The following is a 26331-nucleotide window of genomic DNA, read 5'->3' on the forward strand; positions in this document are numbered from 1 at the left end:
AACTTATTAAAATATATTTCATGGGAGAATCGTATAGGGAAAAGTGACATTTAAACTTTCGACAATTTCATTCAAATCAATTAAAGCAAATATGTTGGGTTCCTGAGTGATTAGCGTGTTTGCGGCACAGTTCTGAGGTCATTGGCCAGTCCAAATTGTCCCTAGGTGTGAATGAGCAAGTCTGTCTCTGTGTGCCCTGCGACAAGCTGGCAACCAGTTCAGGCTGTGACCTGCCCACTGCCCGAAGATAGCTGGGATGGGCTGTTGGGGCCCTTGTATGCCAGGTGGTTGGTCAACACGAGAGCGATTAGCACCTTAAACATATTTTTATATACTGTAATCTCTCATTTATTGTAGTTAATGGGGCCCAGGACCCCCCCAAAAAAATCTGAAATAATCTGCAAAGGAAACCTCTCTCTATTTTATCACAAACACTTTGCTGTCAGCAGTAGTGGAAAGGTTGAGCTGAGAAAAAGTGAAACAAATTTGATACCGATGTTTAATCAAGGTTTCGTTATCCACTAATAAATACGGTAATGTTTAAATGATTCATTCATCAACCCATCATCTTCCGCTTATCCGGGGTCAGGTTGCTGGGGCAGCAGCCTTAGCAGGGAAGCCCAGACCTCCCTATTCCGAGCCACTTCATCAAGCTCATCCGACAGGAGTCCCGAGGCATTCCCAGGCCAGCCTAGAAAGGTAATCTCTCCACCGTGCCCCTTTTGCTTCCAAGGGGCATCCCGGAACACGTACCGAGGAATCATCCTTATCAAATACCTGAGCCACCTCAACTGCCTGCACTTAAATATATTTCTTTATTTAATAGGGGCTTTAAATTATATACACATATATTTTTTAATTTGATATTGAAATTGCTAGGTGAGGTATTTCATGTTTGAAATGTAAAGTTAGATAACCTTAAAATAGGAGGAAACAGTCAAATATGACTTAAGGCTGGTTAGGTTTATTTAGTTTGAATATCTTCAGGCAAAAATGTTCTTCTTGGCAAAAAGATGGGCCACTCCCTGATTTAGAGGAAAGTCAAAGTAAATAAATGGTTTTGTTAAAAACAAAAGTCATCAATTTAAAGAGAACAAATGCCAACCAACACCTCACGACAAGAAGGCTAATTAAAACCTTTTCTTTTTATCTTGTTGGGTTCCATCTTCAGAAAACACACACGGCACAGCTTGTTGCTAAGCAACAAGTCCAGACTCCACAAAGTTCCCTGAATCCGGGAGAGTTTGTTAACGTGAAAACCTCCATGGCTTAGAAAGACGACAGCAACCTCCAAAATCGGCTTTCACTAGCTACTTGATGACATACCTTGTCCATGTTTCTATTAAACACAAACTTTTTATCCTGTTCTTCTCCAGCTCTCACTCATACTTGAATTTTCCTTTTTCAAAAACAGTTTACAATCTCAATAGGAATATACCGTATGTAATAAAAAACTCCATGTTTACCATCTCATGGTCCTTCAAATCCCTTTTTTTGCATTGAGATGGGGCAAGGTCTTCGTATGTATGACAAGTGTAAATACAAATACGCAGCATTATTCATGACCGTGTTTAAGTTGTTTCAGTCTCTCGAGTGTGCTGCGTTCAATGACAGCAGGGAAAAAAAACATGACGGGCGTGTGTGCTAGCGGGCATGCATCCCAGGTCGTCGGTTAGCGTTAGCGTGCTTACCGATGCGGAGCGCCGGAGGGCGGATTGCTGGGGCAGTAAACACCTCCGCCTCCCACTATTCCATTTAGCGGCTTAACTGGTGCCGCCAAATCCGGCAGAGGAGGTTCACGCTTTAGTCGCCATACATCACCCGATAAGCGCAAAATTATCATTTTAAATGATTTCCTTTCTGACAGTTAATTAAAACTATTAATGTGAATCGATGGTTGAAAGTCGAGCGGTGGTGGAAACAAAACGTTACACTTAAAACTATAACAGTCAATACTACATGTTCTAAAAAGGGACAGTCTGTATTAGGTAGCGTAGGCAAGTCCAAAGTCGGGCTCAAGGACCAATTACGGCTCGTGATCAAATTTTTACTGGCCCGGGGCCTCTGTCACTGAATGTATTATATGTGACCCACCAATAATGTTGACCACAGCATAAAATAAATGTGTACATTTAAAAACAAAACAAAAAAACAATTTCACCAAATGATGCAGTAGCCCTTTGACCACCTTAACCTTGGCTTTCTGGCAGAATTTTAGCTTATCCCATTTTCGACATGGCAACTGAAAATAAAAAAAGTAAAGTTGACTGTGAGGGCCGCCGCTTCCAGGACAAGTTAAAATTGGAGTATTTTTCACCGAAAACCTTAACAACTGCATCTGCCTAATTTGAGACTTTGGCTGTTTTCAAATTATATAAAATAAGGGGGAACTGCCAGACGCAATATATTGAGTACAGACGCTACCCTAATTACGAATGAGGTTCCGGACGATCGTTCATGAGTTGAATTTGTTCGTAAATTGCTTCAGTGCTATATTTTGCATGTTTAAGGTTTATATAAGTATTTTCAAGGTTTGTATAAGTATGTTTAAGGCTTGTTTAAGTAACCTGTAGTGTTTTGTACTAAAAAAATAAACATTTCATAAAATAATATGCTCTATAAAGATAAATAAAGTTAAGATCAACTTACTTTTGGAAGAGTTAGGCGACTTCCTCCTCCTCGGTAAAAAGTGTCCGAAAAAAAGCAATACAACCATTTTCTCAACAGCAACAAGCTTCCATATTCCGCTTTCATTGTAAAAGAAATGGCTCGCCTCTTATTTACACTCTACACCCACCATATTGAATGGATGCACAATATATTATGGAATCCAGTCAGTATCAGCAGATTCTTGCAAACAATGTTCTCGAATCAGTGACAAAGCTGAAGTTGCGCCGGGGCCTGAGACTTCAACAAGACAATGACACCAAACACTGCTAAAATTCTACTAAGGCATTCATGCAGAAGCACAAGTACAACGTTCTGGAATGGCCATCTCAGTCCCCAGACCTGAATATTATTGAAAATCTGTGGTGTGGTTTAAAGCGGGCTGTCCATGCTCAGAAACCATCAGACCTGACTGAAGTGGAGATGTTTTGTACAGAAGAATGGTCAAAAATACCTTCAACTCGAATCCAGACCCTCATTGGAAGCTATAGGAAGCGTTTAGAGCAGGGGTCGGGAACCTATGGCTCGCGAGCCATATATGGCTCTTTCTATGAGTATCTGTGGCTCAGAGACAGATTTGATTGCATGCAAAATTTCTCCATCTTGTTCAAAACTTGAAATGTCTATTCTGATCAGGTACACGGAAAGCCAAACAAAAGCTAAATTGCAAGGTATCACTTCGCAGTATATATAGGGCACATTTTTCACTACAATTTACAGTCGAGGTGTCACACAAAAAAAAGGGGGGAAAAACTTGTTTTGGCTGTACAACGCTAAAGAATCCTTTATATAAAAGTTCACTATATAATCTGTGTTCAGTGTTCAGATACCTTATGATGAATCCACAGAACTGTAAATACGCCAAAACACCGGAAGAGAACTTAGTCATTTGATTAGGTGAGTGGGAGGGATGGGTGGTGCTATGCAAAAAGTGCAAGCACTCCCTCCCATCTCTCGCCCTACGCCGTCTGCGCCAAAAGTGAGCTCATCAGGCTCCCTATTTGCAGAATGTTGTGACGTGTTTACACAATAACTGCTTGCATCTGGTTTTGAAACCAATATGTATGAAAAAAGGGTCAAAAGGAGTTTAACAGATCTTGAGTAATTGCAAGAAAGAGACAAGTTTAAAGTAGTATGTTTGTTGATTTTGGGACAGGGGCTCTGGCATTATTCTCTTTTCATAATTTTTATCAAATCATCAAAAATAATTGTGCTGAAGACTAAGCTTTTGTCTGGGGCGCGGGTTTAGCAATTTAGTAAATTTGTCTCATAATATATGGTGTGGCTCTTTCCCAAAATAAAATTAATATTTTTTGCTTTTATGGCTCGTTGAGTCAAAAAGGTTCCCGACCCCTGGTTTAGAGAATGTTATTTCTGCAAAAGGAGGACCTACTAAATATTGATGTATTTTTTCTGTTGGGGAGCCAGAATTTATGCACCTGCCTACTTTTGTTTATGCAATTATTGCACATTTTCTGTAAATCCTATAAACTTCATTTCACTTCTCAAATATCACTGTTTGTCTGCTATATGATATATTCAACTGAAATTACTTGTCCGAACAGCCAATGATTTATCGAAGAAAATCTTGAAAATAATCAGGGGTGCCCAAACTTTTGCATACGTCTTTCGTTATCCCTCCTCACTTGTTTTTTTGTAGCTGAAGAAAAAAATATGTGCGAAAATGAGTTTCGGATGCATTATTCATTTCTTTGACTGAAGTTTCTTTCCTTTTCCCACTCCAATGAAAAATCTAAGTCAATACAAAACAGTGCAATGCATTAAAAAATATGAAAAAGAACAACCCATTTCCCTAATTAGCACATGTAACGCAGTATTAAAAGTGCATAGCCTTAGAGGATATACCCCATGTCTTAAACCAGCAACACACAGTACAGTAAGTGTTTTACAGTCTGACTTGTAAAGGCTGGACTGACATCTCTTTCTCTGTGACCTGGATTTCAACTTTATTTTCCTCATGGGTCATTTTGACCAAAAGAAAATTTTTGTAAGTTTTCTTTTTACACCTTAAATGGAAATGTGCATGAAAAACAATATTTTATTTTTTCTACTCTCAGAGCCAATTTAGCAAACGTCATGACATTTGAAATTTTAAAAAAAGTAATTTAGGTGACTTTTGAGGGATATTTAACAAAGCGGCGGTCATTTTGACCTGAAGACAAGAGGAGAGTTTACAAGACATTGTATTATTATTTAGCACCTCCCAGTGATAAAGTTTAGTCATTAAAAACGAAACAATATTGATTTGAACAATAAACAAAACTACATGATCTATCCTTTGAATGTGAATTAAAAGAAATATTGAATGTCAAGAAACTTCAACTTACCATATTTATTCATGTATGACGTACACTCATGTATAACATGTACCCCTTTCACCCATTTTGATTTAAAATTGCCACACTTTTTTTTTTCATCTATTAAAATGAATACAATGATTGTAATCATTGCTGCACATTTCCAAACAACGTTTGGCACTTGTATTATTTGACCAATAAACGTTGCTGTATTGGAAACAAAGACGACTCGCTCAAGGGACTCATAGTAAATAAAATGTACGATTTTACGTCTTATTTTTTGCCCAGCCTTTCTGGAGTCATAATTTTTATTTTGCTTTTAAAAGTGAAAGAACTTATATACTGATCTTCAATCAACAATTATAACTTATCTAAATCAATTATATATATATATATATATATATATATATATATTTTTTTTTTTTTTATTTATTTATTTATTTATTTATTTATTTATTTAATTCCTTTTTTTAAATGATTACATTGTTTTTTTACCAAAAGGCGATACACTTTCCTTTAATCTTTGAGTCTGTTAAACCCAGCTGAAAAAGAATTCTGTTTCAAAGTGGGTTTGTTGTGCTATATATTGCTTTGTTTCTTTTTCCTGTTGTGCCTAAACTTTCCGTTTAACTTTCTGTGTAAACATCTTTGACAGCCCGACGACGCACAAAACCAACAAGGTCTCAAGTAGATTAATATTCATTTTTTTGTCACCATCCTTTACTGTGTTTCTGTTTACTTGCCGTTTTGTTTTATGTGGCAGCCTATTTAAGCAGAACACAGAATTAGACACATCTTTTTTTGGTAGGGGATTTCATTATGCATTATTCCTGTCTTAACAGTTTGAAACAGACTTGTAATATGGGTTTATGCTTTTTGTTTTTCTGCAACACGATTGCTCATATGATATTTAAGTTTTCTTTGTTGCTCACACCACAGCACTTTTGTCAACTTTCGTTTCTAAATTGCTTTTACAGTATTCATCCTACCTGCTTCTAAGTAACATATTTCACACTTCAGAAACGTTTTTGAACACAAAAAATTAGTAAGAAGAAGAGTGTAAAAAGGTTTTGTGACAGAAGTGGGCTGTGGGAGTTGATAAGAAGTTGCTCACCAGGCCCTTAAGAACCTGCCAGGCCCACGTCTGAACTCTCACACTCTGTGGATCAGGGGCAGATATATCAAGGAATTAAACCTCTAAAGCCGAGAAGAGAGAAAACTTTCCAGCTCCCCCGCTGACATTAATCTGTGCCCAAAATACTGAAAATGAGCGTTCTTTTGCAGATCAATTTGCGAGGCGCATATGCAGTGTTTCATAGCGATGGATTAAGCGGGCCACAGAAATCACAAAAATCTTTATTCTGTACACCGTTAAGTGCAGGCTGTGGACATGAAGACATTAACAAACGAGCAGAGAGAGCTCTATTGGTGTACTGCAATCCTTTGCCACATTGTGCTTTGTACTTCACAACCTCAGTGCATTATGGGTTGAAAAATATTCCGCAATTCATTCTCCCCAATCGAATATTGCTGCAAGAAGGAGAGGGCAAAGCACATTCTAGTCGGGCCTGGCAGCTCGTTTTTTGCCTATTTGTCCAGAGAAAAGTGAATTCAACTCATGCAGCCGCAATCCATAAGCCCCAATCTTATACTGCTGCACGCAGGGAACAGCAGAAAGCATTTTTGTCAGGAAGCCTGCCATTCTGGCCCGCTCAAAATGAAATGCACGCTTCTGGCCGCGATGTGCTATCCCGGTCAACCACTGAGAGCAGGGGCTAAGAGTGCTTTTTTTCCCGGTCGGGCCGCTGAAGGGTGCCATTGTAACCCGCTTAAATCCAACTGTGATCCATTATTCCCAGTTTGCTGCAAACGGGGCTTAGGTGAGTGCATGCATTTTTGTCAGGCCTGGTGGCTCTTTTTTGCTGTTCTGTCCAACAAAAAGTTTATCGCACTTGTGCGGCCGCGAGCCATAATCACATATCTCATATTTTGTGTCATGCATGGCGGCTCTTTTTTTCAGTTCCTTCTGCTAAAAATGAACAGGAATCCGTGAGGCCGTGATCCATTCTTTCCGTTGACAATTGCTAGCACCATTTAATAATAATAATAATAATAATAATAATAAAAACACGATAAACAAGGGATTACTGAATATAGTGTAAAAGTGAATTGAAAAAACGCCATATTTAGAGGCTACAATATTTTCTGTAAGGTAACTTTTGTTAAAAACATAAAATACAAAAAAGAAAGTTGTTTTTTCCTTTTTAAATAGCTTATACAGTTACTTCCTGTCTATAACTTGTAAGTGCTGTCACCATAGGGTGCAAAAAATAAAGTTCAAGTTCACATTGATTCAGATACGTTATGTAAAAGCTTTTGGTGATCTTTAGTTCAATAGCTAATGGAAACATATGAAAAGTGATGCCGTCTAAATGTGTGGCAAATGTGAAAACGGCAAGAGGTCGAAAGGAGTCATTCCACCATAGTTTATCTTGTGTGTAACAGTCATTTGAAAAAGTTTACATCTCTTTAGAAGAGTGGACGGGTTTAGCTACGGTTGATTCCATTTCACAATTTTCAACTATACGCGGTGTTGTACTTTTTAAAGGTTAAATATGGCTTTTCTGACTAGATGTTAGCATTTAGCTAGCTTACCTTTTATCAGGAACACCCAGATCATCAACACAGCATAAAACTTTTATTTTTCCTCTCTTGTCTATGAAAGGGGGTACTTTGCCCTTGGTGAACCACTTGGTAGTCCGTGTGGGATAGCAGCGGGTCGCCATGACTGCATTGGGTGCATAATGTGTTCCGATACGTCGTGGACTCCATAGGTTTATTGAATCAGAGGTGATATTTTCATGGACAATGTGGTTAAAGTAGTTAAATAGAACTTGCGATGGCTATTGCCGTCAACCGCATTGAATGGGGTCATTGAAAGCATGCATAATTTTCTCGCATTAACCCATTAAGAACTGTAAAGCATCCACGTAATTTGTTGTTTTCCCACATTTTTTGCTGGTATTGGTTGTATAAATGATGAAACAATAAAGCCCTTGCGGATGTTTAAAGTGTGTGATGGGTGACCTTTTTTTTTGTGGGGTCAAGAAGTTCGATGTTGAAGATTGCCGACTTTATAACTACTGCTCAATTACAGAGGCTAAAACAGCACAACAGTGTCTCAAAACTAAAATGAACACTCCTATTCTGTACCAGAGCGGCCAAAAATTAAGAATGATATTTCCAAATGGATCAAAGACATTTTCAGACTTAACATTTTTTTTCTTGGAAGCATTTAGATTTCCATTTTCAGGTAGTTTGGTCGTTCCGAGACAATGTCTTAAACTTGTGAAATTGATACCTATGGATCCCACTCTTCAAATATGGCGTAAAAACCCAAAGTCTTTGTATTTAAACCAAGAGCATCAGCTAGCTGCTAGAGAAGTAAAGTTAATGTTGCTCCATTTTTAATTTCTATTTATTTTCATAGATTTTCATAGAAAATGCGGATTTCGTAATTTGCTAAAAACTGAATATTCTGTATTTGGTAGCTTTGGTTTACTTATTTAAAGAATGTTTTAACGTTTTGACTGAATAACTCATTTGGAATAGATAATTGGGCAATCACTTTGTTATAATATTGCCAATGCTTAACATAAAAAAACAAAAACATATATTGAACAAAAAATATGTGAAACATTCTGTATCATTCACACATGACTTTTTCAGTTTTGTAGGATTTGAAAAAACAAATATACGGTGGGTTTATATTAAGTCAAGTCACATTTATTTGTATAGCCCTTAATCACAAAAGGTGTCAAAGAACTGCATGCCTTACAATCCCACCATTCCCTGATCTTAAACCAATATGCAAGTAAGGAAAAACTACAATATCTTCGCATTATTACATTTGTCATACGATGCCATGCAAACTAAATCAGCTGCTGTTAATCACAGCCCAAGCAAAACAATGGCAAAATGAAGCCACCAGAGAGAAGTTTTTTCATTTTTTCAAAGAGTCTAGTGAAAGGTGGCAACAAGCATTTACAAGCACTTCACGCAAAATGTAAGCCCTATATAATCCTTGAAAACACATTAACCCAAGTTTCCAAAGAATAAAAGGGTTCTTGGGTTCTCCAGGGTTAGAATTCAACCATTTTTAATGATTTCAAGCACCCGTAAGACCTTGCATTATTAATTTGACCCAACAGAAACGTCAAATCCATCTCATTTTTGTTTATTTCCAACCAAAGTGTTTTAGCAGGTGTATGCTAATTGCTACTGATTGACTTTTCTTGATGAATAATGGATATAAAAAGGTCTCACTGGAGTTTTTCATTTTCAGGCAAAAATATGACCATACATTTGACTTTGGGGGCATTCCACATGCATGCGATTTGTCGTACTGCGCTGGTGCAGTTAAAAATCGTGTTTCCTGGTGAGCAGGCCAGCAAAGTCACCTTCTGGCAGCTGTCTAGCGCCACTAGCTAATGCACTCATGACTTCTGAACCTTACAGTTAATGACCATGGAGGTAATGGAGAGGGACGCGAACCATGAACAACTCCACAATCACAGTCAGGTGTATTTCTCGCCACCACATTCAGTCTATTGAGTGTGAGCAGCCAAATGGGATTTTTTTTTTCTTACCTGAAAGTCTCGCTCTTCTAAAATCTCTTTTCTCCACCTGACCAGGAAGGCTGCACAGACGTATAGATGGAAATGGGAGAAACCCTCGGGTTCAGCCTACAGGGAACAAGAATGGGGGGAAAAAGGTTGTGTTGATTTAACAATAGAGAATAAGTCAATTCTGTCAGTCTTTTAGATCCCTGCCAGATTCCAGAAATATGCGCAAGTGACACAATTCTCCAGTTCTTTCAATGTCTTATTATTTCAACCCCTTATTGTGTTTAATCACCCATTTATTTTTTAGGGTATCAGTAGTAACAAATGAGTAACAGACACAAAAAGAATAAAATGTTATTTGCACTCTCTCTCACTTTTCTCTAAAAGTCTCATTGCATGATAATTACTCAGGTCATTGAATCTAAGACATTTGTATGTCTTTAAAGATGGTGCACAATTTGGAAAGTGTAAATAGTGGCACTTGTAATTCTGGCTTGCAAATCAACCTCCTTCAGGTTAAAATATATTTATGTGTATATATATATATATATATATATATATATATATATATATATATATATATATATACACACAAGTATAAATACCGTATTTTCTCGACTATAATGCGCACCCTAAAACGTCAAATTGGCCCAAAATTTGAACGTGCATATTATAATCCAGTGCGCCTTTAATAATTAAAATTTGAGTCACATTGTAAAGCGCTTTGGGAAGTCTTCATTGACTTGAAAAGCGCTATATAAATGCAGATCATTTCATTTGTGTAATTACTGATCAGACGATAGCATGTTGTCACTGACAAAAATTGCATGACAATGCTGACAATAGGGATCGAACTGGATCCCGGCAGGGAGAGCGCAAGAGCAGGTTCAGCCAAAATCAACCCTCCTCTTCCAGAGTCCCCCCCCCCAAAAAAAAAAAAAAAAAAAAAAAAAATCGGGTTTGTGTCGGGCTTAGTCCTTGAAATCAAGTTAATTGGTCAGGCTCGAGCTAAGGCTGGGATGGCCTTTAATAAGTGCGGGCCCTACCTCTGATCTCTAATTGTCTAGTAAATAAGATTATGTGAGCTCCCCACCATGATCCGGGTATAATTCCTGCTGCATTAAATTTCAATGATCAATGAATGCACAAATGCAGTATTTTTTTTTGGGGGGCGCAACTCTACCCCATAGTCCGGTTGGCCTTCTATCACGAAAAAATATTCTGGGGGGTGCGACTTAAGGTTTATAAACCGGGTGGAAACATATGTTGGCCTGGAGAGGGATGGCCACCACCAGGCTGTACTTGCCCAAGATACACCACAAGAAATTGTTCCCCTACAACCCTAGTGGTGGTTAAGGGATCCAACCAACAAACCGACCAACCAACCATGTTTACACACACATATAAAATACATGCTAAACACTCAAACATATGTACACAAGCAGGACTGTCTCAGAAAATTGGAATAGTGTAATAAACTCATTTGTTTTCCGTATTCAAATTTACAAGAAATGTAAAATATTCTGGTTTAGTTACAAATCAACCGAATATAAGTATTTGAAATCTTTTAATATAGCTGATTTTGGTAAAAACTCCAAAGACCCCATTTTTAAATATTAGAATACTATGAAACATTTTTGCGGTGTGCTATTTTTTTATTGCACAGTGCTTCAGGTTCCACACAACTTTTTAACGGCCAAATTAAAACACTTTTAAGAACATTCAAAACAATTTCTCCAGTACAATTAAGATAATCAATCAGTTGTGAATTCTGTATTTTGCAGTCACAAATATTTCTGTGATTTATACTAGGTATGCTATTTTTAATCATGCGTGTGCATTTGCAAGACATATGATTTTTGGATCTAGAGCAAATGGCTAAAATATTTGCTTATGAGACAAAGTTCTCCCCTTATAAGTGGTGGGTAAAAATGATAATAATGTGAAACTTACATTTACAGGTGCAGGAAGGTCTCCCTATTACTCTTTTTATTCTGGAAGACGCTACCTTAATTTTTTGCATGGCCCCATAAAATATGTCTAAATTGATCTGTAATCCTTGCGCTAAGACACATTTCATAGTGCCCTGTCTAGGTGTAGCATCGGGCCGTTGACACTGCCATTCAAAGTAATGCTGCTGTGTATCACGAGGGAAGAAGAAGTGCAACGGTAAAGCAAAGCCAACCAAGAGCAGTGCTCCTGAAAAAGCCATTGTAATTAGAAGCAATATTTTCCTGTTTAGGTACTTCGTAACCTGAAACTTTTGTATGAAGAGGCATTCATAAGTAACATGTATCACTGTAACTGTAAATAATTTCAAAATTAATATATAATAAATCAGCTTTATATAAACAATCAGAAATATAAAACAGCAAGCCAAATCCGTCACACATGAATTGCGTTGTATTCTCTGTACAGCCCTTTGAGACTTCTTGTGATTAAGGGGTATACAAATAATCATGACTTGACTTGACTAGTGTCATTACTAATTTGTTGAAATACATGGCAAATAATTTAGGCATTTACAAACACTTAACCCAAAATTTCAAGCACTTTTCATGCCTTGAAAGCACAACATTGAAATTCAAGCAATTCCCAGGACTTCTAGCATCGGTACGAACCCTGTGAGTATAACTCTTTGATTTTTTAAATATTGAAGATTTTTGGCAAAAACTCAAATACCCAATGTCTAAATATTAGAATATCATGGAAAAGTATACTAGTATGCAGTAAGCACAACCTTTGTCTTGGAATTTGCTCTACAGAGTGACAGAGCGGATGTTTGCGAGCAGCCAAGCGTGGCGTGACGTGACTCGTATACGCCGACGTGTTGGTCTAACCTGGCACCTGGTGTCTAAACAACAGGAACAAACAAACACAAATACAGGCAAGGGAGTGTATAAGTGACGCCTTGGCAGCGCCTTGTTTTATCAGTGGCTAAAGATTTGTCGTTTTAATTTCCTTTTTCTTCTCCCGAGTGTGGGTTTTGAATACAGGGTCCAAGGCACCGGTAAACTTTATCGGGTTATAAAACTGAAATGTGCTCTTATCTTGCTTCCCGCAAAGATGTCTTAAAAGCTTTGTGGAATGTTTGCTTGGTCAGAATTTGGCAATGTACAAATTGCTCGGCCTTCTGTTGCTAATCGAAAAGTGTCTTTTCGAAGTTCTAAAAGATTAAGGTCGGTTGACGCGCACTGTGTTTCAGTGATTTGAAGGAGGCACCACATACGTTGGGGATATTGCACTGAACAAAGATAAGGGATTAAAGCCTGGATATGTATGTGATTTAGCCTCAAGTCAGTTGCATGAAAGAAGGTTAAATTTAGTTGTGGTCAGTTACCACATTGATATAATCTCTATATCTAGCCAGCTCGAGACCAGCCTAACAACCAAACATATTATGTCACAAAAACAAAGGACGTAACAAACGTGTCAAAGTCGTAGCTCGTCAAATCATTTTGTGTGGCCCGCAAAAGCTTAAAATGCCAGAGCATCTAAAAACAAAATAGGTCAAAAGAGTGCTACATTTCCCACAATGCCTTTTGAACTACAATACCTGCAAAGTGATGGCATAGCACAACTACAAAAATGTGTTTCTACATGAATGCCAATGAGTGAAATTGAAAAATTAACCCAAAAATAATAAAAAAGATTTTTTAATTGTAATTAAATTTTGTGTATTACATATCATATCAGCAGCTATGTGTTTACCAGGTGAAAAACTGGAGAGGGCTGGGCGCCACCAGGCTGTACTTTCCCAAGGAAATAGTGCCCCTAGAACGCTAGGGGTAAAGGGATCCCCCAAATCCTAAAAGTTCTGTAGCTACATGTTTTCAGGTCAAGTCAGCTGATGTTTATTTGTATAGCCCTTAATCACAAGGAGTCTCAAAGGCTGCACAGACCGCAGAGTCTTACAGTGATACAGTAAGACCTCGGTTATCGCGGTTAATGGGGACCAAAACCACCCACGATAGGTGAAAATCCGCGAAGTAGCGGCGCACCTTCAAAAAAAAAAAAAAAAAAAAAAAAAAAAAATGTTTTTTTTTAAATTATTATTTTTTTAGACCCAGTTAATGGGGAACAAAACCACCCGCAAAAAGTGAAAATCTGCGAAGTAGCGACGCCCCTTCAAAAAATAAAAAAAAATAAAAAAAATCTCATCTCATTATCTGCACCGCTTATCCTTGTTAGGGTCGGGGCGGGGCTGGAGCCCATCACAGCCATCTCCGGGCAGTGGGCAGGGGACACCCTGAAATGGTTGCCAGCCAATCGCAGCTGCAAATCACATTATATATTTATAGTTTTATTGGAATTTCAAGCATTACGCAAACATGGGTTTGTAATAATTACACATTGTAGGTCATCTAAAACAGTGGCAAACAAGCTCACAAAACCTGATATTTTTTTTGTTAATGCTAAGTGTTGGTGCTTTTTTGAAGTATTCATTGAGAAGTGATGACAGTCCATCATTTCTTCTGTTGAAACGGTAATAGAAAACAATAAAATGCAACTGTAATTTTATGATTGAAAGTAATACATTAAGGGTTATTTTACATTAAGGAAGAGTTACCTTTCTTTTACATACCATTTAATTACATTTAGTTACATTTTTAAGTTATATGTGGCCCTTCGAGGGCAACATTTACACTGCTGTGGCCCTCAGTGAAAATTAGTTTGAAAGCCCTGACGTAACATCGCCACAAAGTTTGTTTTTCAACAAAAATATGAAAGCCCCAAGTATTGTACGGTGTGATACTTAGAATTTCAGCAAAATAAATTCCCCCAGTAATTTACAATTTAGTATCACAAGCCACCACCTGTCACTGCCGTGGTCCGGCTCATCTGTGAAGAGTCAGTTGACGCGTTACACCGAAAAACAACTGGGACCAAATGACAAAAGTGCTGTATCCAAGTTAGATCAGGAGGCTTTTCCTGCTAGTGGTAATCTTGAAAACCAGTACTATCTGTTTTATGAGGGGGACCAAAACCCCTACCTAAAAGCCATCCTGGAAAGAGATGGGCGTCGCCAGGCTGTACTTGCCTCAGACACATCAGCTTTGCAGTGGTAAAAAGTGCACTGTTTTGTTTACTGTACAGATGATTAACAATGTAAGACTCGTGTTGTAAAATTACAAGATTTCTATTTCTCCAAAACATGGTGGAAATGTTTGTTTTTGTGTTTGACTTTTCTAAAATTATTCGAGGTGGGGAATTTGTAAAGAAGCCCGACCCACTGGTGCAGAACTTTCACAATGTGCAAAACTTTGGCTGCGCAACAACCCCTTGTTACCTTGGACCATAAGCCGCACCTAAAAACACAAAATTAGCCTAAAATTTGAGGGTGCACTTTATAATCGCGTGCGACCTTATAAACCGGAAAATACATTGGAAAAAATTGGGTAAGCACAGTTAAATGATACTGCACCCGCACGACCCTACTGAGGTGCAGATAATGGATGGAAAACCTGTGCAAAGTGAGCACAGTGTAGGAGCAAGATGCTAAACAAACATGGCTGCCACTACTAGGTATGTATTATGCTATGTAAAATAAATTTTATCTACTTATGAATATTTATATAAATTGACATTTTTATCATAGTTCATGTATTTTTGCTTATTATTAAAACTGATGGTTTTTATTGAATAAACCATTTCAGCACCACAAGGAAGGACTAAATACTACACACTGTCTCTTTATTTTTTTTTTAAATAAATTCGAGTGTAGTAAAATAAGAAAATAGCATAAACATTGATATTTTTTTAAATAATCCTGTTGCCCATTTTATCATAAAAATGTATTCAAAGGGGTTCATTTTTTCAAGCTGCTATTGCAAAGTATATTTAAACAAACACAATACAATACTTTAATCAGCATCACAAAAACAACACATTTTCATAATTAGTAACGGATATGAACTTTAAAGTTAAATAAACGTCCTGATTTTACGAAACACTTTGGCTTGTGGCCACATTTTATCGCCAGAAATTTACAAGTCTATAAAAGGTGTGTTGTAAAAAATAAATTATGCCTGTGGGGGCTCCACTTCTTAAATACCAAATTCATGTAAGCACTTAACAGAACAAATACATAACACAAATGACAGTTAAGCGACCCAGATTAAGGATTCTCCACCTAAAATCTAACCTTTAAGATCTGTATATTGTGTTCCTCTACTAAAGTGGCTAGCAACCCCCGGGCCATGGATCATTTGGTACCGGGCTACACAGATATAAATAAAAGTTGCCTCATTTTTGCTTATGCTGTCCATAACGCACATTTTGCCCCCAACAAAACAACTCAAACTTTAGGTGTGCTTGATATTCAGGGTATTACTGGTAGTAAAATACCATATCTGAACAATGATTGATCCGTCGAAAAATGTCGCTGACCACATTTGCACACTATTAGATGCAACGGGAATCGAACCTGGATGGCAGTGGTGAAAGCACAGAATCCTAACCGCTAGATCAAGGGTCGGCAACCCAATATGATAAAAGAGCCGTATTGGACAATTTTTTTTCCCGAAAACCACCAAAAATTCAAAGCTTTGTATAATCCTTTTAATACATGCAACACGTGCTGTGTGTATCTATATTTACTATATTAGCCTACTCAATATGATTACGATAATTTGCAGAGAATAAGTCAGTTTTTTTTCATAGTTTGGCAAGGGGTGCGTCTTATGCTCTAATGAGACGTATATGTGAAATTGCTAAAAAATAATATATCATTGAGTTTTCATTTTTTATTACCGGTACTGTATACCACTTCACATTTTATTTTCACACTAAACCGCAAGAGGGTACTCTAGGCCTGTGCTAATGAATTCCACCTTGACCGGGTTGTAAAAGTGGAAAGAGGAAGCCGGCGTATAGTCAACACCGCGACCTACCAGCAGTCTAGTAAACATGTTCTTTATGCTAGAGTCTTATGAATAACTAACATTTCACGTTGTTACTGACCATGTTCTCTTTTTCTTTTTTTCAATTTTAAATTGGAGAGGGAGGGGCGCCACCAGGCTGTACTTGCCCAAGATACACCACAGGAAATGTTTTTTTAGGATGTATGGTTTTGGTGTTGGATTTAATAAATAATTTTCCCCCAAAATGTGGCTTAACTCAGAGTACGACTTATACAGTGCATCCGGAAAGTATTCACAGCGCTTCACTTTTTCCATATTTCGTTATGTTACAGCCTCATTCCAAATTGTATTAATTTAATCTCTTATCTCAAAATTCTGCACAAAATACTCCATTATGACAATGTGAAAAAGTTTTTTTTTTTTACTTTTTTTAATTTATTAAAAATAGAAAACTAAGAAATCACATTTACATAAGTATTCACAGCCTTTGCCATGAAGCTCAAAATTGAGCTCAGGTGCATCTTTTTTCCACTGATCATCCTTGAGATCTTTCTACAGCTTAATTGGAGTACACCTGCAGTAAATTCAGTTGATTGGACATGATTTGGAAAGGCACACACCTGTCTATATAAGGTCCCACAGTTGAGTGTGCATGTCAGAGCACAAACACCAAGCATGAAGTCAAAAGAACTATCTGTAGACCTGCGAGACAGGATTGTCTTGAGGCACAAATCTGGGGAAGGATACAGAAAAAATTCTGCTGCTTTGAAGGTCCCAATCAGCACAGTGGCCTCCATTATTCGTAAATGGAAGACATTTGGAACCACCAGGACTCTTCCTAGAGCTGGCCGATCTTCTAAACTGAGCGATTGGGGAAGAAGGGCCTCAGTCAGGGAGGTGACCAAGAACCCGATGGTCACTCTGTCAGAGCTCAAGCGTTCCTCTGTGGAGAGAGGAGAGCCTTCCAGAAGGACAACCATCTCTGCAGCAATCCACCAATCAGTCCTGCATGGTAGAGTGGCCAGACGAAAGCCACTCCTTAGTATAAGAACCTGGAAGCCCGTCTGGAATTTGCCAAAAAGCACCTGAATGACTCTCAGTCCATGAGAAACAAAATTCTCTGGTCTGATGAGACAAAGATTGAACTCTTTGTTGTAAATGCCAGGCGCTATGTTTGGAGGAAACCAGGCACCGCTCATCACCAGGCCAATACCATCCCTACAGTGAAGCATGGTGGTCGCATCATCAAGCTGTGGGGATGTTTTTCAGCAGCAGGAACTGGCAGAATAGTCAGGATAGAAGGAAAAATGAATGCAGCAATATATAGAGATATCCTGGATGAAAACCTGCTCCAGAGCGCTCTTGACCTCAGGCTGGGGCGAAGGTTCATTTTTCAGCAGGACAACGACCCAAAGCACACAGCCAAGATCTCAAAAGATTGGCTTCAGAACCACTCTGTGAATGTCCTGGAGTGGCCCAGCCAGAGTCCAGACTTGAATCCGATCGAACATCTCATGTAAATGGGATTTCTTAGTTTTCTATTTTTAATGAATTCAAAAAAAGTAAAAAAAAAAAACTTTTTCACATTGTCATAATGGAGTATTTTGTGTAGAATTTTGAGATAAGAGATTAAATTAATACAATTTGGAATGAGGCTGTAACATAACAAGATGTGGAAAAAGTGAAGCGCTGTGAATACCTTACGGATGCACTGTACATGTTTTTAGTTCTAAATAATGTATTTTTTTTAGCTGGTTGGACTTATGGAGAGCCTTAAAGTCCGGAAAATACAGCAGGTTTAATGCAGCGTATCCTGTGAATATCAATGCACCACAGGACTACCCTATTGTAGGATACATACTCAAGTTTAACATCTTTACAATATAAATGAATTACAGTATATTTCGTTTATTTTATAAAATTAAAGCAATGCAATAAAGAATGAACGTTGAGCGTCCCCCTTATCTGGGCAACAAAAAGATTACAATAAAACATACATTTAAAGAAAGAAAAAAGCAACGTTAAATTGTAACGTTGCTGCTTTTAAAGGGGCAGAGCATGCACTATGCTTGCCTCTAACAAGCAGATAATTTTTCTCTTGTCTCATAATTATTGTTACCTCATTGTTACACCAAGAATCGAAACGTAATATTAATTCTACACATTTTAACACAATGGAAAACGTTTGTTCCCGTCAAGTTTGTCCTACAGGAACCAAATCAAAAGAAAAATATATTTCCCTCCTCAATTTTTTTCAATTTGTAAAAATCTTTGGGAAAAGTACCGGGGAGCCGCTTTGCAGCACTAAATATTCGCATACGGCTTCTTGAGCCGGGGTTGCTGACCCTGGCACTAGATGAGGATGCTCAGCATGGAAGAAACATACAAAGTCAGCAAGTCAAAGTGATCAAACTTGCTTAAAAACTGAAAAACATGTAATTATTTTCTAATGTTTTGAAGATTATTTGTACATTCATTAAACCAAAAGCTAAAAAAAAAAAATAGAGATTTAGGGGAATTAAAAGTTCTTAATTTGTGTAACTGAATACTGACTATATTTCTCAATACACGCCTAAATTAATCATGTACATTTAATAAAAAATAAAATACAATAGTCAAATTGTTAAAAAGTCTCAACAGCATAAGCGACAAAAATAAGTAACATTTTACTCCTGTACTGCTGATTTACAGGATTTGAAGCAATCAATCTCTATGATAAAATCACCCAGTACTGCCTCTGCGATCGACTTGTAGATTACAATTGACGTAATGAACACCTCTTCACTAGACCATTAATGATGTAAATGACACAGGAAAAGACATCAGTTTTTATCTCATCTTTACACAATGTTTTGAATACTAGGGTTATGATCAAAATCATTTATTGACTTTGTATACTATGCACACAATACCAAAATAAAATGGTCAGGTTTTTCCAGGACCAAAATAAACTGTTACAACATACAAATGTTGGTATCGAGTTCATAGTTTGTGTTGTCACTCAAATCAGAATATGCTCATTTTCAATTCTAAATCATGGTGGGTTGGTCATATTTAGAGAAAGACAAATGGTGTGAGTATTTTAATAAAATGAACTGGGCTTCATTCCAATAACTCTTGCCAGAAAGTATCGTACAAAATACATCCAAAGGCAAAACATCAGGTCCGAACATCCCAACAGATTAATGTTGACAGTAATAAATGTTAGCCGCATTTGTATCATCCATCACTCTTTGTCTCATTTCACATCAATTTCTCCGGCTGACACACGATCCCCTCCCTGCTGTCCTATCGCGCCGCCGCTTCTTCATTTCAATGACGTTCTTGCCATTATAAACTACAAAATAAAGTTTATCTTGCTAGTCAAGGTGACTCAGTGAAACCCCCGCCTCACCTCCTCCGCCATCATTCAGCGGCAGCCATATTGGCTCAACCGGACGATCAAATGCAATCGGAGGGAGGTGATGGAAACAGAAAGATGCAGGCGTCAAACTGCTGTGTCGGCTCACATAGGCATTCAGAAAACCTGAAAGCCGGCGTGACTCGGAGCTTCATTGATATTCCTGTGAACCCCCAGATATGGAGGGGACGGCGCCGCCGAAGTGATGTAAGACGATCCGGCGCTGATGCAATGATTACGCGGCAAGGGCGTCAAATCTCAGATACTCTGATAGTTGAGTGACGCGCAGATATTACTGGTGGATTTCTGCCGACATATTCGAAACAACGTCATTCTAATTCTTCATGCATGTCTTGAGCTTTTGCTTTGGCAGTTTAATTTCGATATGCTTTAATTAGCTAAAACTGAAAGTGATAAACTGATAAAATAATTATGTTGGTCGGTTTTAGCCAAAACAGTGCCTTGCAAAATGCTACCTAATTGGTGTTGGATAAAGCATTTTTATTTGGTTTTCGTACGAATCCGCAATATGTTCAATAAAAGATGTATTTTGCATTGTACCCAATTTTCTTGTGTTTACAATCATTTGCCACAATTAAATCAACTTCATGCTAAATTCAAGAAAAAATAATTATCCGATTATCCCACAAATTGGTTCAATAGTCAATTGACCAGCCAACTGTTAAAATAGTTAGTTGCAGTCCTACTGAACACAGTTGCAAAACATGAAATGCCACCACATATCCTAACCCATCAAACACTTGCGGTCTATTTCTAACAATATCCAAATAACTAAGAAGGGCAGCCGCGGTTGGCAACGTAGGAGAGAAAACTGTCCCAGTTCAGCCGCTACTGGCTACTCACCACTGCTCCTTCGCCGCTACACGCCGCGAGCCGTTGTTTATGTATGTATGAGCTGTAATAATAATAATAATAATAATAATAATAAAAGTAATAAGGCAGAGAACCATAGTGTATGCTCTAGCGATATATATTGAAGTTCCGCATGTGCGACTTAACGTCACACATCATAACAATGCCTTTGGGGCAAACCCTGGCACAAAGTTCACACTCGCTCCAACGCCAGGCCACCTTGCCTTAACTTTGACTTATAATGCTTAAATTAAACCAATAAGACAAAATAAAATGTGCATTTTTATTTAAAAACTAGGGGTGCGCGTTGCACTCGTGTGCGGGCTACACAAATATTCAGTACAAATATATACAGTATAACCCAAATTTGTCTTAAAATATATGATATGGAGGGGTTGATGGCTTGACAGCTCTGGGAAAAAATTGTTGCTCAGTCTGTTTGTGGTGGAAGCGGTACAAACAGTCCGTGGCCCGGCTGGCAGGGATCAGTAGCCATGGTATTTACTCTATTCTTCACTTTGCCCACCTATATGGATTCCAAGTTAGAGAGGGGGCGGCCCAAGTTGCCCCATGCAGTGCTAACCACCCGCACCAATTGTGTAGGCTGAATAATAAAGCATGATTCTGAAAAAACAATCTATTGTGTAGGCTGAATAATAAAGCATGATTCTGAAAAAACAATCTAAAAACTTGCAGTTTACATCATTGTACTGATCCGTCCCGCCTCTGAACAGAAAGTCTGGATCCGGCCCGAGAGACAAACCCACTTTGACATCCCTGCCATAAAAGGTAAACAATGCCAGGCAAGGTTGCTGTATCCTGTAGGTCTACTGTATTTTTGTTATTCCAATCATATATGGCAAAAAAACTAACACAGTGGACACAATAATTGTCACTGTTAACATATTTTCCCAAGCATGTACAAGGAATATATCTTTGCCTGAAAAATCACATGCATGGAGAGGACGCATGATTCAGAGGCTGAAAGTGCCACAGTATCTCTTTAACAGCCATGCTAATGCTGCCACACCGTGTTTCTTGCTAATTTCATGCTCTACGCAACAGGGATAATTTGGTCCCTGTCTGTCTGCTTGCTCACCCGGCCCCCCTGCTGGGTAGAAAAGTGAATGTACGGTTGTGTGTTTTTCTCACTACATATTTCCTGTGTGTTTATTTCATGGACGTTCCATCCCTTTTCCTTAATGCAAAGCAAAAATAAATAAATAGATGTCAGCCAAATGGGAAGATGACATGAAGATGATAGGAGAAAACATAGGAAAATGTGAGGGAACTTGGTAAAAAAAAGCAAAAGTCTGGCTTGTGTTGCAGTGAGCTAAATGAACAGATGGCTACACCGCAGAGAGAAGATCACATAGGCGACATTACAACACTCAGGTTAAAGCCTCCCTTGGAGCATGTGCAGACGCTCAGAGGCAAAGGGCAAGGGCTTCCTATTTATCAGGGGCACTTCAGTTGACCCAAAAAAAATGTGTTTTTGTCCAAAAGCCTTGCTTTGGATTTTGGTTGTCCTTGCATAAAACCAATAACGCTTGCCTTTAAAACATTTTTTTAACCTTCTAGAGTCAGTCTGGTTAAAGCGCTTTTTCAAGTTATAATTGGGGCCAAACCTAACATCAAAGCTCTCTGGCACATGCAAAAATTAAAAAGTCTTTAAACTGAGGTGCTAATGCTAACAATAACAAATTGTCTTCACATGCAAAAATACATTTTATTCCAAGAATACCTTTGAACATGTTTAATTTTGAACTCTATTTTCTAATAATTTTACTTATTTATCTATTTAAACATTTCAACTATTATTCAAGCAAAAGTGCTAATCCTAAAAATCAAAGCTTCCTGTCACATGCAAAAAATACTTATATATAAGAATACCTTTGGACCGGTTTTATTTTAATTATTTTTATTATCATTTTAACCTGGTCCCTCGGCTACTTCACACTTTGTAATCCGCGGCCTTAATGCATCACAGGTTGAAAAATATTCCATAATCGCATATTGCTGCCTCTCAGGGCTGTACTTTTGTGTATTTTTGGCAGCATTTTTGCCATTGTGTTCACCAAAATAAGGACTGCACTTGTTTACGATGAGTTATTGTATTTTGCTGTAAGAGGGGACCAGGTTTGCACTCTTTTGTCTGGCCTGGCAGCTATTTATTTACCATTAATGTATTTCAACGTATAAAAAACTGCACTCTTGCGCATGCAAACCATTATCTCCAACCCTATACTGTGCCAAGCAAAGACAGGCACAATGTACTTTCGTCAGGAGAAAAAAGTATTTGATGTTTTGAAAAATTGGTTTAACATTCAATTGACTAGTCAACTGTTGAAAAAGTCATTAGTTGCAGCCCTACAGACCACAATCGCAAAACATTGAATGCAACCACATCTCCCGACCCACAAAAAACCTATGGTCTTCTTTGGTAACAATATCCAAATAGCATGCAACGCAGGAAAATAAAATGTCCCCCTGCAGCCGCAACTACCCAACACTACCGCACTAACCGCAGCACTACACACGGCACCACGGTGTTTATGTCTGTATCAGCTGTAATATACTTAACAGGCAGAGAACCTTGGTATAGGCTCAAATGAAATGTAATGAAATTCAGCAGTGCAACATACCATCACAACGCCAGTCTAAAATGAAATGCATGGTCTTGGCTGCAATCCATTATACCCATTGAACTGGGGGTTAAAGCCACTAAAGCTTGCCATTGTGGATCGCCTAAAGTGAACTGCACAGATTTAGCTGCGTTCCATTATCCCCAATTGACTATTGTTCGGAGCAGGAGCTGGCATGGTAAAAATTGAAGGGTCACTTCGTGGATTTTCGCATACACAGGGTTACAGTATTTATATATTTACAGTACTTTATCAATAACAATTGCAACTTTTGCAAAAATGCTAATGGTAATAATCAAAGCTCACTGACAAAATAAAAGTTTTTAACTTGTGTTGAATCATACCTTTAAACAAAATTTAAATTTCTTCATTATCATTTTAGCCATCCATCAAAATTACAACTGGTCATTCAAGCAAAGGTGTTAATGCTAACAATTTAAGGTCGCTGGCAAATGCATAAATTGTATCTTGTATTCAAGAATTCCTTTGAACAGGATGTATTTTAATTATTTTTATTATTCTTTCCATCAATGTATCCCTCCTTAAAAATGGTAAATTATGTTCAATCAAAGATGCTAATGCTAACAATCAAAGCCTGCTGGCCCATGCAGAAATTGTAACACAGAGGGATAAGATTTAAACAGACTAGCACTGCTTTAGAGCTGCTCTAGGACTGAAAGTTTCATGAGCAGAAATAACCCTGTTTCTTGACCACAGGTGACGTAGCCCTAGGAAAAAAACAGGTGAATTGTGTGTTTGTGCTGTACGTACGTGTGTGATGGGGCCGCCATCCAAGCAGCCTTGTAAAATCAAATATTAAGCGGGTGAATTACAAGTACAACTTGTCGTGGGCCAGCCACTCGACCGTCATTTTATTTCTTTTCTAACATTCAGTCAAAAATTCAGCCTGCTTGATCCGTTTCCAGCTTTTCTGGTGAAAGATCTGTTTGGGATCTTAGGACCTTCAGTTTTAAATATTATTAATATATCGCAATCCTCTGGTATTGTTTCGGTAGCCTTCAAGTCTGCTGTCATTAAAACCCATGCTTAATCGACTTAACCTTGACCCGGAAAGCCGAGGTAATTATAAGGCCAGTGTCAAAACTGCCATTTTTTGCAAAATTACTTGAAAAGGTCGTTGCACAGCACCTAAATGACTTTATTTTGGAAAATAATCTCTTTGAAACTGTCCAGTCAACATTTAGAGCAACTCACTCTACAGAGACCACCCCTGGCTAAAGTATCCAATTATCTCCTCTTAGCAATAGATTCCGGTGCCTTGTCAATGTTACTGCTGCTTGATCTCAATGCTGCTTTCGATACTGTGGACCACAACATATTACTTGTTCGTATGGAATGCATTGGTATCTCAGGAACTGTACTCTCATGGTTTAGGTCCTACCTCTCAGACAGGACACAATGTGATAATTACGGCAGTCCGACCTCTAAACATGCGGATGTCCCCTTTGGCGTTCCAGAGGGCTCTGTACTTGGCCCTTTCTTTTTAGTATTTATATGCTTCCGCTTGGTGATAATATCCGTAAGTATAGTATTAGTTTCCATTGCTATGCAGATGACATTCAACTGTATCAGCCACTGGAGACAACTGGACAATTAAGTTGTAGAAATCTGGAGGCCTGCCTTACTTGGATTAAAAGATGGATGTCACTCAATTTTTTGCGCCTTGACCCAGTAAAATCGGAAATGTTGATTGTTGGTCCAGCTCATTGTTGTGAGTTGTCTTCAAACAGTACCCTGAATCTAGACAAATGTAATATCACCCAAAGTGACTCGGTCAAAAATCTAGGTGTTATATTTGATCCTAATCTGTCGTTTCAGTTACACGTGAAAAATATTACTAGAATAACCTTCTTCCACCTCCGTAATTTTGTGAAGATTCGTTCGAGGCTGTCCCAATCAGATGCAGAGGTTCTAATTCATGCATTTCTTACTTCTCAGCTTGATTACTGTAATGTATTGCTTTCAGGTCTCCCGATGTCTAGCATCAAAAGTTTGCAGCTGGTTCAGAATGCGGCAGAGAGATTCTTGACTAAGACAAAAAAGTTTGAGCATATTACTCCTGTATTGGCCAACTTGCACTGGCTCCCAGTCCACTAAAGATGTGACTTTAAGGTTCTCTTACGAACATCCAAATGTTTGCATAGACTTGCGCCCTTATATCTCTCAGATTTGGTTTTGCCCTATGTTCCTGCATGGAGCCTCCGCTCTGAAAATACCGGTCTACATGTGACTCCAAGACCCAAGAAGAAGTCTGCAGGCTCAAGAGCGTTCTCCATCCGGGCCCCAGTGCTGTGTAATGCTCTGCCTCCGGAGATAAGATCTGCAACTTCAGTGGAAGTTTTTAAATCTAGGTTTAAGACCCACTTCTATTCAATAGCTTATGATTGATGTCCACCTCATATTTTGTATTGTCTTGCCTTTTTTCAAATGCCTGGTTGGTGGTGATACGAAGGAGAAGGACGATTTGAAATAATTCAGCGAACCAGCGTCTGGCCTGCATCAATCAGCCGGCAGAGATGGGAAGCAGTGTCATTGCCGATATGGACTTTTTTGACTATTTTACAGTCTTGAGGCATCATTACTGTCATGCACTTTCAGGACAAATTTCAACATGCTACCTCTTGTGTTCTCTTTTATTGATGTTTACTATGTTTGTGCACTGTTACCCAATGCTAAATCTAGTCCACCCTGGTTATCCCGGAAGGGGGATTACCACTTGTGGGGCCCCTTCTCAAGGTTTAGTTTTTCCTCACGCTGAAGTTGAGTTTTTCCTTTCCGGCATGCTGGTTTAAGACCAGGTGATGGTGTAATTGTAATCCTGTGCAGTCCTTTGAGACATTTTTCTGATCAAGGGCTATACAAATAAATGTGACTCGACTTGAAAATAATGTCTCTTAGCAATCCTGACTATGAAAACGC

The 26331-nt window shown here is 38.3% G+C and overlaps 1 protein-coding gene across 3 annotated transcripts in view; it reads right to left on the bottom strand.

Annotated features, from left to right (window-relative positions):
• The window catches only part of tbc1d22a (TBC1 domain family, member 22a), a 146535-nt gene that overhangs the window by 17281 nt on the left and 102923 nt on the right, over window positions 1-26331 (bottom strand). For all 3 annotated transcript variants that reach the window (XM_088348194.1, XM_088348195.1, XM_088348193.1), the window contains one exon: window positions 9635-9730. In XM_088348194.1, coding sequence (XP_088204320.1) covers window positions 9635-9730 — 96 coding nt within the window. The remainder of the gene's footprint in view (window positions 1-9634; window positions 9731-26331) is intronic.

Source organism: Urocampus carinirostris, chromosome 11 (genome assembly GCF_059441175.1).
Source record: "Urocampus carinirostris isolate Australia breed hairy pipefish chromosome 11, RoL_Ucar_1.0, whole genome shotgun sequence".
NCBI classification, from domain to species: domain Eukaryota; kingdom Metazoa; phylum Chordata; class Actinopteri; order Syngnathiformes; family Syngnathidae; genus Urocampus; species Urocampus carinirostris.